General features: G+C 45.9%; 1 protein-coding gene across 1 annotated transcript in view; it reads left to right on the top strand.

The window, feature by feature from the left end:
• Positions 1-19,071, top strand: part of LOC124795774 (sodium/potassium/calcium exchanger Nckx30C) — a 625,575-nt gene that overhangs the window by 268,522 nt on the left and 337,982 nt on the right. The window contains exon 2 of the mRNA XM_047259858.1: positions 13,953-14,221. Coding sequence (XP_047115814.1) covers positions 13,953-14,221 — 269 coding nt within the window. The remainder of the gene's footprint in view (positions 1-13,952; positions 14,222-19,071) is intronic.

Raw genomic sequence — 19,071 nt, 5'->3', positions numbered from 1 at the left:
ATCTTACGCTCCTGCTCCTCTATCAACTTATTTCTACTACAGATTCTACATTTCCAGGAGAGAATCTCGCTAGAATGCCCACTGGCTTCCCCACTTCATTCCCCCCAGAGGCTTCAACGCACAGAAATATGTAAAACACACAGGGAGCGAACTTATTGCAACATATCGTTACATAACTTCCTAAATATCTATTTATAAAATGCATGCAACATAGCTCTTGGACGTAGATCTTTAACATATAAGAACTTGCAAAATTTATCGTATTATGAAGCAGTATTATAAAGATCCTCTTGTATTACCAGCCTTGCGATTTACTACAGTTTTCTGAAAAAATATCTTCAGTTTAATTTTCTCTGAAGAGAAAGCGACGCTGTTCTTCCAAAATTTGGAGAACCGTTTACCAAGACAGACTGTCCAACATTATGCTGCATTATGCAGTCACTTTTCCCTCGCCACATATTCGATAGGAACAGGACAAAAAGTCACCAATATTGGCATGACTTCCTTTCTGTCAATCACTATACAACGCCTTGCTGCAATGATATGGATCACTAATTCGATTTTGAGGGGCACGGGTGTGTTAATTGGCCTTTTACGAACTCAGTCGTCGTGGACATGTATTCTGTAGTTCTGACAGCATTTGTCCGCTACTCGTAAATAATTTTTAACATGGTGATGGTAAGTGTACACTGTGACTCTGAATTCCATTAACTTGATTTATACACGAGCGATCCACGCATTTGTTTCAAATTATATCGGCAGAATGCCTTTCTTGGTTACGCCCATCTTCAACTGTCTCAATGCAGAAACACAGTTATTCGTATACAGAATATTAACTGAAGCACTGATTTCAGTACGCAGTGCGGATCAGCTAATAGCTAGACAAGCTATTATTCAGTACAGAAAAAGTGCACCATTCAAAATGAAATAGGTAAATTAAAAGGAAACAAATAAGTTGCTGCATTTATTCTCTCTCTCTCTCTTTATTTTATTTTTTTGAAATGTCTATCCATTCTCAGAGCTCTTCATTGGTGTTGTCGTCCTATTTTTCACTTGATCCTTCTGTTGTGGACCTCACTGAAGTTATGGAACCAAAATCCTCAAACGGAGGTTTTCTCTTTGGAAATCTTCATGGAAGTTTCATCAATGTAGTTTCCAAAGCTATTTCTAGGTGTACCATTTCGCTTAGTAATTGCTGGGACAGCCTGGACTGCGTCCGCGTAACATGTATAACACAACATTCCCTGAGGTATAATATCTGCAAACTACAGGCTAGCTGATAGGTGGGAAGTTGTTATGACTAAAGTCGATAACAACGCCTCTCGTCCTCCTGGGCAGGTGTACGTAACGAGGAACGTCGAAGCCCCTCTACAAGACTTCGCACCGTCTCGCTTAGAACACGGAGACTGAACATTCATATGCCTCCATGAATGACAACAACAACAACAACAACGTTGTTTGTTGAACTCCTACGTACAGGATAATATGTTTTCGTCAAATGTGTTCGTATTTTTAAGGAGAAAGAGAAGAGTCAAACAGGTGCACTATCTCACACGAATTACATTTGAATTAATTCTTAGTAACAGCCGGATGTAATATTTAACGAGTGTCACTTTATATTTTCTTATGCTGAAAGTGTAAAGAACGAGCATAAATATCACCTGTACATTCAAGTTGTCGAGTTTCCGGTAAATTTATAAGTGTTCACATCGCCACTGCATTGAAACGAGAACAGATTGCTCTATTCCTATTACTATACTTAACGTTATAATAAATGAAGGAAATAGAGTAAAAACGACTTCTCGCGTGTGGAGAATATACCTGAACCGTTCACGCTGATATACTGTTTGACAGTAGCGAGACAAGCAATGAACTTGACATTTAGGTATTCAGGAAGCAACACGCCACCCGCGCATCAGTAACCTCGATAACTGGGAAAGATCTTCGTAGCTTTGGGATTCTTTTAGAGTTCGGTCAATATACTCAACAGATGGCAATCGCGGCAGAAAACGCGGAAAGTTTTATTAAGGAAGTTTTCAGTATCCTGCTGCCAAGACAGCGCAGTCAGAGGCAACCAAAAACAATGTATTGCAATTTGTCATTCTTGAACACGAATACTCTTTCATTCACGAAAGACAGGGCTGTGAACAGCTTTTGAGTACGCTTGTAACACACAGTACTCTTATCGCCTGTATATGTATGAGACATGGAACGGGGTCAAAGTAGGGACGTTGCCTGTGTGTATTTCAGTCGGCTAATCGTAACCTGCAACAGGAGCAAGGGAATGTAAATAAGTATTTGGCACTGTTACATTTGCCTACCGTAACTCTTATTTCTTGAACGAGTAAAATGGCAAAAAAATAGAAAAATTTGGATGCGTAAGGGAAGTTGTAATTCTGTTTTCGATGTTTTTTTTCACATACATACTCTACAATAGAGTGCACTCATTCAAACTTCCAAACGCTAAGTCTGCTAGTAAAGCAATTGTTAAATTTTGATATCCTGTCTCTTCATGGCTATGTTGCCATCTCCGGACATTATCTACATCGACATCTACATCTACATTTATACTCCGGAAGCCACCCAACGGTGTGTGGGGGAGGGCACTTTACGTGCCACTGTCATTACCTCCCTTTCCTGTTCCAGTCGCATATGGTTCGCGGGAAGCACGATTGCCGGAAAGCCTCCGTGCGCGCTCGAATCTCTCTAATTTTACATTCGTGATCTCCTCGAGAGGTATAAGTAGGGGGGAGCAACATATTCTATACCTCATCCAGAAACGCACCCTCTCGAGACCTGGACAGCAAGCTACACCGCGACGCAGAGCGCCTCTCTTGCAGAGTCTGCCACTTGAGTTTGCTAAACATCTCCGTAACGCTAAGCCACCTCCTTTGTTGATGGACTACATTTTCTAAGAACTCTCTCAGTGAATCTCAACCTGGCACCCGCCTTCCCAACAATTAATTTTATATGATCATTCCACTTCAAATCGTTCCGCACGCATACTCCCAGATATTTTACAGAAGTAACTGCTACCAGTGTTTGTTCCGCTATCATATAATCATACAATAAAGGATCCTTATAATCATACAATAAAGGATCCTATGCTTTATAACATTACATAAGCTTTCTCGTTTGTACTGTAAGAGGTGTTACACGACGTATATAAATGTCCGAGTCGTGAACTGCACTGCAAATCGGATATAAAAGAAACACTTTGTGCAAAACTGATAGTAACGTAGCTACTAGAAGTGTTCACACCATCAACAGCTGGCAACTGACGCCATCGTAATACCATTCGAAACACGGACGAAACGTAGCAATCCACAACCCCGCCGTGTGATATCTCCGAGGGATCCAATTATCAATCAGTGGCTTCAGCTGGATATGGCACACCTGGGGAAACTGGTGGACCCTCTTTCTCGTCGAGCTGAAGTCGCTGAATTCGGTTTGAGCTTTTCATCTCCCGGGGACGCTAAGCCGATTTTTAAAACTTTGAAGTTGACATTTGCCGTACAGAAATGGGGCGTAAAATTTAGACATAAACGACTGTTCCCTGTGGGTGGGCTGGTGCAGGTACCAACGGAGACCGGAGGGTGCCGCTTAATAAGTGAAAGCGTGCGTACGGGGCCGGTCAGCGTCGGCGGTACGGACGGTGTGGAGGTTTGGGGATCCCAGAGGTCTGGCGGGCACGTGTGGCGAGTGGACGCCGGGGAGCCAGCGGCCGGCCGCCATCAATAATGCAGCCCTGCTGAGCACTCGCCTGCTCCATCTTTCATGGCGGCGCGCCTCCTGGAGGCGCAGGTTAACGGCAGCCGCCCGCCTGCTACACTGCGCGGCCAGCGACCGCCCAAGTACTCCCCGCGCTGGAAGCACTCTGTGTGTGTGTGTGTGTGTGTGTGTGTGTGTGTGGTATGGGGGTGGGAGGGACGCAGTGCGTGCTACAGTGCAAGTGACTGACAATAGGGGAGGGGGGGGGGGGGACTTCGCGAACTGTTCTGCGCTCTTTAGTATTCTCCATACATAGATCAGGGCTGGACATCAATTCATTAAAGCTGTCCGACGCGGTTTCCCAAAAGTCTCAAAGAAATCGGCTTTGAGGATCAGAAAATTTTATTCTGAAATAGGCTGGCTTCAAGGTATTGGTTTCAGATTTCGGCTGAACTTATCTCCGGCTTTAGCCAGCATTTAATGCCTTTAACAATTTGAGCATCAGTGCTTTCTTTTAGCTTTGGCGCTCTGGTACTTTCCCAACGCAGCTACGACAGTTTACAACTATTATAACGATGGATCATAGATCTACGTTCTTCCTGTGTTCGATATGCTCCATTTCAGACTGAAGCCCTTTTTGTGTTTCACCGAGATCCTTGAACCTACAAAGCCGCCCAACCCACGCCACACAGCTCCGCTACCCGCATGTAATGGACTCCTGACCTATTTATCGGTACCCGAAACCCCACCATACTATTGCGCAGGTCGAGGAATCTGCTGCCTGCATGGTACAGGACTGTCCGAGCCTATGAAGCAGATCCTCCACTCGGCTCTGTACCAGAAGTCCGCAATCGACTGCTTTCAACTGGCAGCCTTTACCACTTCAGATAGGTGCTGAAAACCAGAGAGGATCTCTTACGATCCAAAGCAACACACATCACTGGTACCGAGGACTACCACCACTTGCAGTTGGCTGTACCCTGTGCTCTTCATGGCATCCGGAAGGACCCCATCCACATCAGGAATGACTCCACCCGGGATGCACACGGAGTGCACACTGCATTTCTTCCCCTCCTTAGCCGCCATATCCCTAAGGGGCCCCATTACGCACCTAACATTGGAGCTCCCAACTACCAATAAGCCCACCCTCTGCGATTGCCCAGACCTTGAAGGCTGAGAATCATCCTCTGAAACAGGGCAGGCAGTTGCATCTGGCTCAGCCAGAGACAGTACCTGAAACCTGTTTGTCAGACGCACCTGGGAGGCTTTCTGATCAGCCTCCAAGGACGTCTTTCGCTGGCTGCCACGCCTTGGAACGACCTCCCAATCAACTATAGGCGAGGGCTCAGCCCCACTGCGGGCAGCAAACGGGGCAAGCACAGCGGCAGACCGATCTGGGGACAGACGGGACAAGGTTGACATCCCCCTGATACCCAAGTCCGGCTCCCCATAGTCGTGCCCATTGGCAACAGCCTCAAGCTGCACAACCGAAGTCAGCGCCGCCGGCAGCTGTGAGCGAAGGGATGTCAACTCAGCCTTCATCCGAACACAGCAATCACAGTCCCTGTCCATTCTAATCGATGTTGAACAACTGTTACTGAAACACGAGTCCGTGCCTAGATAACGCAAGAGAAACACGCAAAGAATGTATGAACCAACCTGTACAAATCCCTAACGACTGCGCTACAATCTGCCTGAATTTACGATTACAGTAACTAAAACTCGAAATTCACCTCCTATACGAAACTCACACGCAATCAGTGCTCATTGGCTTTTTCCCGTCCTCGGCAGCCATGTCTCTAAGGGGTCCCACAACCTGCCTAAAATTGGAGCCCCCAGGTACCAATAATACCACCCTCTGTGACTGCAGAGGTTTCCTCTGAAATAGGACAATCAACTGCATCTTGCTGAGGATAATTGTCAGCTACACGTAGCGCCTGGAACCTGTTTGTCAGACTAACCGGGACAGCCTAAGTTCGGCCCCCTAGGACGTCTTTCGCAGCCTGCCACGCCCCAATACGAACTACCACTCCGGAATGCGAGCAATAACTGCGCTGGTCACCGGTGCTAACCGATCGGCGGACTCGGGGGACGTAATGAACGTCCGTTGGATCCTTATGGCTGGTCCACAACAGTGATGCCCATCCACTTCAGCCTCAAGCTGTGTAACCGAAACCAACACATCCTGGAGTTGATAGCAAAGTTTCACCAACTCAGCTCGTATCCACGTACACCAATCACAGACCCTGTCTATACTAAAGACTGAAAAAGTACACTACACAAACAAACGGCTATCGACACACGCTGCGGAACTCTACTGTATACACTGACAAAAACGCAAGAACTGTGTTTAGTAAATTAGATTAACATGCAGGTGAGACTAAATTATTCGCTCCTGGTTAGCAACTTGCAAAAGTCACGAAATCAATTACTTTCCAACACAAATGAAAACGCAATTAATGTTTCTACTAATATTAAATTAGCAGGCAGAAATTCGAAAACTGAAGTACCAAAGCACACAAGTGTGACTAAATAATTCGCTCCTTGTTAGGAACTCTTAAACGTCACAAGATCGGTTACTTCCCTGTTGCTGCTGTTTGTCGGCTGGTGGATGCTGCCTGAGTGACAGTTCCGTAATATTCTCACTCGTCAGCAGCCCATTTCTTTCTAGCTGCAATCATTACATTCTTCTTGAAGTCTATCGATATTTCTCCTGATTGATTTATTTTAGACACAGCATAGTTTGGTCATGGCTGGCTCTCTCAAGGAAATCAGCAGTTCCGAGGGAATATCGTCTACTCGGAGGTCCTTGTTTCGGTTTAGGCCTTTCAGTAACGTGTCAAATTCTTATCACAGTATCATATCTCCCATATCATTTTCATGTACTTCCTCTTTGCTTTCTATAGTACTACCTTAAATATCATTTCCCTTGTATGTCCCCTCTATATATTCCTTCCAACTTTCAGCTTCCCTTTCCCTGCTTAGTACCGTTTTACCATCAGAGCTCTTGACTTTCATACATTTGATTCTGTTTTCACCAAAGTAGACTTTAATTTTCTTGTGGGCAGTATCCACCTTTCTCCTAGTTATACGTGCATCTGTACATTTGTCCTCTAGCCACTCTTGCTTAGCCGTTTAGCACTTCCCGTTAATCTCATTGATTAGACATTTGTGTTCCCTTTCGTCTGCTTCATTTGCTGCATTTTTATATTTTCTCTTTTAATCAATTAAATTCGTATCTCCTACACATCTAAGGAATGCTAGTAGGCCTTGTCTTTCTACCAATTTGAAGTACTGCTGCCTTCACTATGTAATCTCTCAAAGTTACCTATTCGTTTTCTGCTGTATTTCTTCCTACTAATTCAGTCAATCGTTGCCTAATGCTCCCTTCGAAACTCTCAGGAGCCTCGGTTTCTTTCAACTTATCCAGGTCTCATTTTCTTAATTTCCAACATTTTAGCAAATTCTTCAATTTTAATTTGTGTCCACAACCAATAAATTACGGTCAGAAATATCTTACAGCTTAAATCTGGTTTTGAAATTGGTCTCTTACCATTACATAACCCATCTGAAATCTTCCATTGTCTCAAGGTCTCTTCCACGTATGCAACCTTTTTTCAGACTGTTAAAACAAGCGTTAACTCCTCTAAGAACTATGTATTACTAAATCATGACTACCTTGCACAAGCAAACGTTTCGTTATAACTATTTATAGAGAGTATGTGCTGTTTTTGCTATAGTCCATAAGAAGTTTCGCTGCCTGTTTAGCATTTCATTTACACATCCACATGTGTTTAGGCATGAAAATAGCACTGGAGCATATATTTAGCAGTTCACAATCACGTTTTAGACATCAATTTGACGGATATGTGCATGTGCGTGTGCGTGTAAGTGATAACTGTCATAAACCTTGCACATTTTGCGTTGCTAACATATTCTTGAGGTTGGTTGGTTGGTTGGTTGGTTTGGGGGAAGAGACCAAACAGCGAGGTCATCAGTCTCATCGGATTAGGGAAGGATGGAGAAGGAAGTCGGCCTTGCCCTTTCAAAGGAACCATCCCGGCATTTGCCTGGAGTGATTTAGGGAAATCACATATTCTTGAGGACTTTTAGATGTGTAAGTAACATTGTGATACTTCGTACATAATATACAAGTGGGAAATAATTAATAGTGGCCGTTACTGTATGTTTGACTTACTCTGATACAAGTTTCACACACAAGTTTTTGACACTGAATTAACGTTGTACAGTTTCGTCAACAATTGCACTTAAGGCAGTAGTACCCATAGATGTTTCGCAATGCGGCGTGCTTATCATCTTACGCTCAATGGATGTCAGCATGACAAGACTTGATGGAACAATCAGACTCTCAGTTAGCGAGTTCAGTCCTGGTTATATGTCTGCCTGCGTGCCGACCTGTCTGCCTTACGACACTTGATGTAGCAATACTACTAGCAGTACTTAGGTAAGCGACGTTCACAGGTGGCCCATGCCTCGGTAACACCATGAAGGCATTCAGGATCATGAAGATAGGAGGTGCTTAGCTTCCACGGTGCACGACTACGCCAGACCACTTTCTGGGGAAGGAGAATGTTGCAGATGTAGGCACAGTGGTCCGAAAAGGCCAAGGGTCAAATTTCTGCACCTTGGGTTACAAGTGTGAGTTCCCGAGAGACATAAATCCTATCAAGGCGGCTCGGGGAGTGACTCATCTGGTAAGTATGTCCAGGCGCATCGCCGTGTCGAAGTTCAGGGACAACAAGACGCAGTTCGTGACAGGTGCTGTAGTGGGGTAATTGATCCTTATGGTGCAGCATACTATTAAATCACCCCCAAGCAAGTAATGGTCACAGCGTCGAAGAAACAAAGGGGCGATTTCTTCCGAATAGAAGTGTGCCCTGTCACATCTGCGGGTGGAGCCTGACGGAGCGTAAATGTTGACAATACGCGTCCCCATGACGGTGACTGCCATGTCTCTGGCGGGTGAAAGGTATGTGATACCAGCCACTCGGGCATAGATGGCTGCGCCGTGTCGCAGGTGGTCACCAGGAGAAATATAAGTGTTATATCCCGCGACGTCTGGAAGTGTGGCCAAGTGTACTTCCTGTGGTAGTGCGATGTCGACGTCCGATGCCCATAACATCTCTCGTAGCAGTTTAATTTCACGGGGGAGCTAATGGTGTTAGTGTTGATCGTCGCTACTCGGTAGGTTTGGAGCCGTACCCCGCCGTGGAAGGGAACCCCATCAGCGGGGTGTGAAGGGGGGCGAGGCAACGGCGAGTCATGTCGTACGCCATCTGACGGCGTTATCGGCGGCGTAACTAGGCTTCCGTCTGGGGTAACTCTGTCCCCTGCGTGTGGTCTGGGCCTTCGTCGACTTCGTCACTCCACACCATTGAAGGCGCTGTCGTTGTGATGTTCGTACGTTCCACTTCGGTTGTAGGGCGGAGGACGTCTCTGCGGCAGTCGCATTGATGGAGTCCATTGGTTCAGGTGCACCTGGACGAGCCAGCAGAGTAGGCAGCGGCACAGCCACAGTCGGCGTAATGTTGTCGTCATTCGTGTCGTCGTGCAGGTTCTCCGAGGCCTCGTCGGGTCGGACGGCCTCTGGAGCATAGGGGGAGGTGATCCGTCTCGTTCCGAGACCGTACGGCGCCTCCTTTTGCGCCTTTTAGGTGAACGTTGTTTGCGTGTTCTTCCCTCTGTGTCGGAAGACGGAAGGGGGTCGCGGTGCTCTGGCAGGAAGGCTGTCGCGAGAACGATAAGTGAAGAGGCGTCCATATGATCGGGCGGGTGGGTATCGGAAGCCGTCGCTGTTGGTAGAGGCGCCGGAGTAGGGTCAGGTTGTGAGCTCGATGTGTCGACCCCGGCGGTATCCGTAGCAGTAGGAAGGGTAACCGGTACATGGTACGAAGGGCGGCGGCTGGTGGGAGGAGAAGTGAGCGCCGATGCGTAGGTGATCGGTAAAACCATCGTCGGAATCGGAAGCGCCACGGTAGCGGCTGGCAATTGGGTGATTCGTCGCTGAAGACACTCAGAGCTGAGGTGACCTTCTTTACCGCACCCGGAACAGGTCTTGGGTTGCCCGTCGTATATTACGACCGCGCGGCACACGCTGATTTCCAGGTAAGATGGCACGTGGCAGCGGAGATCAATGGTGATCAGTCATAGTCTGGGTTACACGGGGTACGTTTGGAATTGCGCCCAGCGTTCGGCAGTGTGGCCATGTACTGTGCCATAGGAGCGGAAAGCCGCGATAATGTCTTCCACCGGGGGCTCGAACGGTTCGAAAACTGGCCGACCGGTGTGGCCGTGCGGTTCTAAGCACTTCAGTTTGGAACCGCGTGACCGCTACGGTCGCAGGTTCGAATCCTGCCTCGGGCATGGGTGTGTGTGATGTCCTTAGGTTAGTTAGGTTTAAGTAGTTCTAAGTTCTAGGGGACTGATGACCACAGATGTTAAGTCCCATAGTGCTCAGAGCCATTTGAACCATTTGGTTCGAAAACTCGTATGTTGTGCATTCTCAAGTGTGCGTGGTCGACAGTGACCGCACCGACATTCCCGTCGGCGTGGCAAAAGCGTAGTCCGTGTTTGGTGTCACGAAGTATTTTTTCGCACACCGCGTTATTGGCGACTTTGACGTACACCGTACTGCTTAATATGGACAAATGGATGCCCAAGATGTCGGAAGCTGGGACCTTAGCAACGTCACGTAGGAAGTGTTCCACTTCCAAGACCTTTGGTAGTGTGTAGTTGCTGCAGAATCTGAATCGTTGGTGTTGATTTTCTAAAACGGTTCATTGACTGAGCTATCGTTTTGAAAGAGAGATACATTAATTTTGGGAACTTTCGTGAGCAATGCCTTTCAGAAAGTAAACTGGACAGAATGAATTATTAAAGGTGGAGGAGCAGTGAACAATTTATCGGAAAAGATCGATAGATAAAGGTTTCGAGAAAACAGTTTAACTATTATTGAGGTCCAACATGACAGTCGAAAGGTAATCGTATTTTGTGCAAGTTGTTCTTAATCTAGAACACTGTCACACGATATCTGCCTAGCGTAGAATATTAGTTAATGCCGTAAAACATGCCATACGGGTAGAAAGACGATATCCTACCACCACCCTAAATGAATACTCTATAAGTACCTAAATCGACTCATTCATGTTACTGATTGGTCGTCCGTGGATCGTAAGTAAGGTCTCTTTAAATTTCGTTTCTGGAATTTCTTTCTTTGCACTTTCGTCAAGTAAAAATTTTACGTTTCTACATTTTCCCGCTCAATAAGCCAGAATAGAGAAGTGCTTTATTGTAACCATCCATTCGAAGAATAATGATTGATTGTGTGTTGAATTTAGAATTTAAGGAATAATACTGGCAAACGCTCATGTAAACGTGGACTAACTTCCTCGTCATTGCGATACCTCGACATCGCAGTTTCTCGGACGCTGCCACACATACAGGTTTAACGAGTACAAGTGGCTATGTTTTTATATGTCATACCTTTATATTTACACACATCTCTCTCTCTTAACAGTATTCCTGCAAATTATTACAACATGTTTTCAGCACGGTCGTAACTGCACCACTATGTGGACCACGCCGATCAGTATAAACAACCGTTTTTCGTCGACACATCCATACTTCAACACCTGGCCTTCTGTCCAGGGGAAAATAAGCATTAATGGCTTTCTCTTGCGGCATGTGCTTGGAGGTACCAACCAACTTAAAAGCGTAATACTCATAATAGCTATAGTTATTAGTCTGCAGATGAATTAAATTCTGATGTGATGTTGTTCAGTGCACGGTCCTCAGTCACCAAGAGAAATATTTGCACTTACACCCGTTACAACTTGCATACTTTCAATTACGCTAGAATGAGGACATAGCTATCTACCACGCAGATGAATGAAGCTTATACATGTCTACGGGACACATCAAGCCTTGATATTTGATACCTGAATAAGTTACTTGATATTGGAAATCACAGCCATAAATTTATCAAAAGACAATTCCTTTTTGTACTTTGGCTGTAATACAACTACAGTTATTACTTTCACACGATCAGGCGGTCTCAGCACTGTGCCATTTTCAAGTGCTGAGTCTTAAAATGTACGTCCCTCATTTAACAACTGTTGTAGTACACTGGAAGGAGAACAACCCTCCATACTCGTCAGCGTGTTATTTAAATTGTTAACAAGTATGGAACATTGTTGTCGTTCCAATCTGCTACAACGGCAGTTGTCTATTTAAATAACGGACGTACATGTTACAGGCAAACATTTGAAAATTACGTATATATGCAGACTGCAGCAACAAATGAAAATTTGTGCCTAGGGAGGGATTCGAAACCGAGTTTCCTGCTCTTTAGACAAATACGCTAACCACTACAACACCCTAACCCTGGCACAGTGGCTGTGCAGAACTGCACGGCCTACCCTACCATGCCTCCCTGCTCAGTCCAAAATCGCACTCACGCCTCAGCCTATCTGGCATTCCCCTTAAACTAGAACAGCATTGCAGAGGGTCTCCAACTGTAATGGAACGGCACGCCAGCATCGAAAGAACCAGGATCGTGCATGTAACACAGACGTAGGTGCTTTAATCAAATGAAACTATATGGTTCCAGAGTGCTTTTCAAGTCTCAAACGTCTATGATTCCTACATGGAGGCTGAAGCAAAGAATGAAAATAGCACTTCGCCTAACTCTTGTATTAGAGTGAACACACTACTGGCCATTAAAATTTCTACACCACGAAGATGACGTGCTACAGACGCGAAATTTTTAACCGACAAGAAGAAGATGCTGTGATATGCAAATGATTAGCTTTTCAGAGCATTCACACAAGGTTGGCGCTGGTGGTGACACCTACAACGTGCAGACATGAGGAAAGTTTCAAACCGATTTCTCATACACAAACAGCAGTTGACCGGCGTTGCTTGGTGAAACGTTGTTGTGGTGCCTCGTGTAAGGAGGAGAAATGCGTACTATCACGTTTCCCACTTTGATAAAGGTCGGATTGTAGCCTATCGCGATTGCAGTTTATCGTATCGCGACACTGCTACTCGCGTTGGTCGAGATCCAATGACTCTTAGCAGAACATGGAATCGGTTGGTTCAGGAGGGTAATACGGAACGCCGTGCTGGATCCAAACGGCCTCGTATCACTAGCAGTCGAGATGACAGGCATCTTATCCGCATGGCTGTAACGGATAGTGCAGCCACGTCTCGATCCCTGAGTCAACACATGGGGACGTTTGCAAGACAACAACCATCTGCACGAACAGTTCGACGACGTTTGGAGCAGCATGGACTATCAGCTCGGAGACCATGGCTGCGATTACCCTTGACGCTGCATCACAGACAGGAGCGCCTGCGATGGTGTACTCAACGACGAACCTAGATGCAGGAATGGCAAAACATTTTTTCAGATGAATCCAGGTTCTGTTTACAGCATCATGATGGTCGCATCCGTGTTTGGCGACATCGCGGTGAGCGCACGTTCGAAGCGTGTATTCGTCATCGCCATACTGGTGTATCACCCGGCGTGATGATATGGGATGCCATTGGTTACACCTCTCGGTCACCTCTTGTTCGCATTGACGGCACTTTCAACAGTGGACGTTACATTTCAGATGTGTTACGACCCGTGGCTCTACCCTTCATTCGATCCCTGTGAAAGCCTGCAGTTCAGCAGGATAATGCACGACCGCAGTTGCAGTTCCTGTACGGGCCTTTCTGGATACAGAAAATGTTCGACTGCTGCCCTGGCCAGCACATTCTCCAGATATCTCACCAATTGAAAACGTCTGGTCAATGGTGGCGAGCAACTGGCTCGTCACAATACGCCAGCCACTACTCTTGATGAAATGTGGTATGGTGTTGAAGCTGCATGGGCTGCTGTACCTGTACATGCCATCCAAGCACTGTTTGACTCAATGCCCAGGCGTATCAAGGCCGTTATTACGGCCAGAGGTGGTTGCTCTGGGTGCTGTTTTCTCATGATCTATGCACCCAAATTGCATGAAAATGTAATCACGTGACAGTTCTAGTATAATATATTTGTCGAATGAATACCCGTTTATCATCTGCATTTCTTCGTGGTGTAGTAATTTTAATGGCCAGTAGTGCAAATGACTGTGATCTTAATACAGCCGAGATGGAAAATGAAATCGTCTTTTGGTACTGAAACAACTTTTGTTGTTCAGCGCTTCACCCACTGTACGCTTGCGGTGTTGCAGGCAAGGTGGACGAGAAGGCGACGCAGCTGCACGCGATCGCGTCGCTCAAGGTGCTGCTGGACGCGCAGCGGAGCAGCAACGGCGCGGCCACGTCCACGGCGGCCAACCACGTGGCGGCGCAGCAACAGCAGCAGCTGCTCCAGCAGCAGCAGCAGCAGCAACAGCAGCAGCAGCAGCAACAGCAGCTGCTCGACAAGGACGCGGAGACGCGGCTGCAGGACCAGCCCAATGGCGTCGCCGCGGGCATCGACGACCAGGCCGTCGACACGGTGAGTACCCGCTAGGCGCTATACTTCGTACGGAGAAAGAAGGCGCTGACGTTTGTCAGCGTTGTTTCCAGCTATCACCAACGAAGCGTAAAAGCCTGCTTGCGGTACCGAGGTTGCGTGGCTAAAAGCCTAGCCGTGTGTGTAGACGAACTCCAAGTTGTATTACGTGACAGGTGGTGGTAGACGTGCCAGGTAGATGCCACACGTCCACTTGTATTGTCGGGGCTCTTCGGGCTACAGCTGCGCAGTGCTGTACCAGGGAGTTGAAATTCTACAGCAGGTAGGAGCGGGAAAAGACCCCTCTGTACTTCAGCATGCAAATGACACAGTCACTGGACTTTTTACATAATACATTGAAGTATTGCTATGTTATCTGTAAAAGGTTGCAATATTAAATAGAAAAACAAGGTAATCGCTGCTACTAGCTCTCGTACTCCGCGGAAATTTGCTCCCTTAAGGAATACGGCTGCAGCCTGAATTTTCTTCATACTGCATAACAATTGGAGGCCGTGCATTTGAGAATGTAAAATTCAACCTATCAAACCTTGGGCTAATTTAAATAATTCATAATTCATGACAGTAAGTCGCCTGTACTGAATTACTGCTCAAGGAAACGCTGTAGGATCCACCTTGGATTATAGCTGGACGGAGTAGGGGATGAATTTAAGTTACTGAAAGTCTAACTAGTACTACGGGTAAAATGAACATTTGTTGGCTCCGACTTATTGATTACAATGCTTGTAAATATAATAAAATGTGATGATTCCTGGTTCTTAACACATTTTCAGTTCCATACTTATAAATCTTAAACCTTGCTTCTGCGTCCCTTCTAAATTCTTGGCTAATGGGGCGACAATGATCAAAGGATGGGTTAACTATAGACGCACTTAGTATCCACATGTAGCACAGAGGTGGTCCTCTGGCCACCAATATCCTCGGATTTAAACTGAGTTGACAGTCTGTGGGACCACCTCGAAAGACGTGGATCCTCAATAGAGAAACCTACGGCGCTGGAGTTGACATGGCTCCACACCCACGGCGGCACCTTCCAGAACCTCACTGACTTGCGCCACGTCTCGTAACGGCCCGCGCTGCAAAAGGTGGTCACCCAGGCTCTTGACAGTTGGTCACGTTAGCGTAACTTAGCAGCGTAGATTCTGTTTGTGTGCGATGCAGAGTCTCACCGCAATACAAAGCTTTCTGCATTTACACTTGTATGAAGTGGTTTTACTTCCAGAAGCTTTTCCCGAGAATATGTCAGCCAGCGTCCCTTGAGATACGCAGACTGTTTCAGAAAGATAGTTTGGTTTCACCAAAGACCGTACTTTCTGCATACGTAAATGAAGAACTGCATATCTATTACATTCATTCGCATACAAAATTTTCACTTTTCACTGTTACCTTTTAGATCAAAGTTTTCAGTTACCTTTCGTAACTGTTTAATGTTGGCTGCACCGGACACACGACAGACATGCATGGAATAGTTAAATTACGTTAGATACATTTTCGAGCATTCCCAGAGTTGCCGCATTCAACGTTGCCATGCGGAGTCGAAGTTCAGCCAAATTTGTTGGAATGGGAGCTCACATACGGAGTCTATAGCAAATCCTCATGAAAATAATCAGATATCGTGAAATCAGATGACACTGGAGGCCAGTGGTGTAACGTCAGATCAGTAGGCCCCTTACTTCGGCGTATTGTTAAGAAATGCTCAAACATGCAGTTGCGATTACGTGGTGCACTGTCATGTAGAAAACTGAAAGGATCCATGTATTCTCACAGTTGTGACAATAGCCAGACGAACGAACGAGTCAGCGCCCTAGCTGCACCAGGCGATCCTAATTGGCAAGTACGTTGACCGCCAACTTACAAGTGTCCAAGGATAAACACGTCGTTTTGATGCGTAAGCTAAAATCCGCCCCTTGTTATTATCTTCTTTCGTGTAGAAGATAAAGCGTTATGAAAATGAACAAATATTTTCGAGAAACCACGTATTCTACCATCCTGATTAAGCCATGCTAAGGATTGTGGCGTTATTTGTGTTATAAGGGTGAATGTCGCCATTAACAGCCGATAACGGTCATAGCTCTGAGGCACTACACATCGCAGTCGACAATCGCCACTGGAGGGTTGCGCGACTTGTCACATGGGCGAAGCTGTTCGCACCAACGTGGCCAGACAGGCAGCTGTGATTCAGTCTAGTACAGTCCGTTTCACGAGCTACTATCAATCACGCCGTTCTACTCATTGGATTTCGACGCTGCATTGCAGAGGATCGGTAAAAAAGTAATGCCTCCTTTTTATTATTTGCCGAGAATTTCAAATGCAACAACATAAGTTGAAAACCACAACATTGACGATTAATTTGTGACTTTTCAATACAATCTCCGTCTACTTCCACAATTTTGGTCCATCTTTTATAAAGATTATGGATTCCGGTGTATCAAAGCCGGTCCTGCTTCGCAAGCCATTGACGTACGGACGATTTTACGACCTCCTCATCTTCATAGTCAATCCTGCGATGATATTCTTTTAGCGGTACGAACAGATGGAAGTCTGATGGTACCAGATCAGGGTTGTATGGTGGACGACGCAAACGTCCCTATCAATTTTCACGATCTCTTCAGTGGTGTGACGACTGTTGTGCAGTATCGCATTGTTATGCAAAAGAAGAACATCCGCCATAGCTTTTGTTGAGACTCGCTAGAGAGTGTCTTAAGCTGTTTAAGGGTTACGACGTTCTGGGCAGAATTTATTGTGCATCCCTGCTCCAAAAAGTGAACCGGAGTCACACACACTGCAGTCACCGGCCCGCCTCTCCGCATTTCCTCAGCCAGCGGTGTTTGCCTTTCAGTTTCGATACAGTGTCGAGCCATTCGTCTAAGAGTGCTGACATCTACTGATTTTTCAGTCTTTCATAAATGCGAATGAGCGTTTCAACTTTGAAGCATTCAACAATTCTATCATTGAACTCTGTCTTACATGAACATCGATGTCGGCCATTTTACAAGCGACTGCAGTAATAGCATCATTTGAGGCAGAAAGCTATTGCTGCAGTGGATTGGAGACGGAGTTTCGCCGAATTCATTTCGTTCACTTAACAAAATTTATTTAAGGAGAAAAAACGTAGGAGGCAGTACTTTTCACTGGTTCTCGTGCCTGCACTTTCTTGCTCTCCAAAATCTGGCTCTGTTTACTGATTACGCATTCATATCTGGAGTGGGTAGAAATAATAAAATGTTTGCAAACCTATGTATACTACGCTCATTCAGTTACACGAGTCCTTGGAGATCACATCCAGCTCTAGTCTATCGTCTTTATTATTGAAGTAAATTGCTTCCTGTACAGCGTTATAGCAGAAAACATTTTTCCGTCCGACGAGACAGGTATAAACGTGTTATACTAGGGCTAATCTGAAAGTAAGTTCCGATTGATCTCGAAGTGGAAACCACAGTGATACTCAGAAATATTTTATCTGCAACAGTCAGCTACAGCTTCCGGCCACTGCTCTACATAGTCACCACTCCAACTTAGACATTTGTCGTAGCGTTGTAGCAACTTTCCAATACCCTCGTCATAGAAGGCAGCCGCCTATTCTTCCCGCCAATTCTCTACGCTCACCTATAGCTCGCTGTCTGTGCGAAAATGTTGTCTTCATAGCCAGTAGTTAATGTGAACAGAGATGAAACACAGAGGGAGCCAATTACCGGCTATAGTGCGGGTGATCAAACGCTTTCCATAGAAAACGCTGCAGGAGCATTTTCATTGCCCCTGCAGATTGAGACCGAGAATTGTCACGAAGTTGGAACCGTACGACAGTTCTGTAATGTGGGCTTAATAACATCAGGCTAAATCTAGCACAAGGACCTCATACTTGGCAGGAGACATTAGTTTCTACGCATATTTATGTGCTCACCATGTACTCAGAATTGAAAAGAGCAAAGTGATGCAACTGACAGGCGTACTAGAGACACTGTCGAACACATATGTGCAAAGCTTTATTAGATTTTCACAATGGTTTCCATTTCTTGACCGATCGGAACTTACTTTCCGAATATCCCTCGTACATAGCTACTGTGTTGGTGAGGCCGTAATCCTGTCGATACTATGAGCGGAGTGGCCTGGCGTTTCACGAGTCTGGGATGTCGTCAGATTTGTACCCGCCGTCAGCGTGACAGACGAGTGCAGGGGGATAAAGATTCGTAAAATCAGACCACAGGCACTCCATTTCCGAGATGTGAGGGCTTTCCATGTGTCACTTTCTCAAGGACGCACCGCTAAGTTCCTGGATCAGGGTAAAACGGCAACCGCGAGAGTCTACTGGGTAGAAACAGGTTTAGGCCAGCAACTGTAGCTCCAAATGAAGGTTTCGTGGCGTTTCTGTGGGCCCTCTCTAATAGATGGCTGCTGCTAAATATACTGAACAGGCAATGTCATGCAGGACCTAAAGGTCAACCTTGGTAGTAAGACCACTTTTTAGTGTGTGGGGGAACAAACAAGCAGTTGGTAGCAGGTCCAGTCCCCTTTAGTGGGAGGTTTTCACGAATTATATTGAATAAGTGTTTTTATGGGGCTTGCTGTAGTGGAGGGTTACTACCAAATATACTGAAAGATAGTCCCAGATTGGTCCAACGTTTAGGGTAATTTGGCAGAGACATCATTTGAGTGGTCTGGATAAGTTCGTTAATGTGGGACTCACTAGTAATCAAGTGCCATTCGCTCGTGGGTCTGACCACGAAGAAACGCTGTCAACTGCATGGCAATCACCCTGTCAACTGCATGGCAATCACCCTTAAAAGCTGCCCACTATGTAGCAAATTGGTCTGCTACTCGATTACGGTCTTACGATC

This window comes from Schistocerca piceifrons, chromosome 4 (genome assembly GCF_021461385.2).
Source record: "Schistocerca piceifrons isolate TAMUIC-IGC-003096 chromosome 4, iqSchPice1.1, whole genome shotgun sequence".
NCBI lineage: Eukaryota > Metazoa > Arthropoda > Insecta > Orthoptera > Acrididae > Schistocerca > Schistocerca piceifrons.
This window is presented reverse-complemented; position numbering and strand designations above follow the sequence as displayed.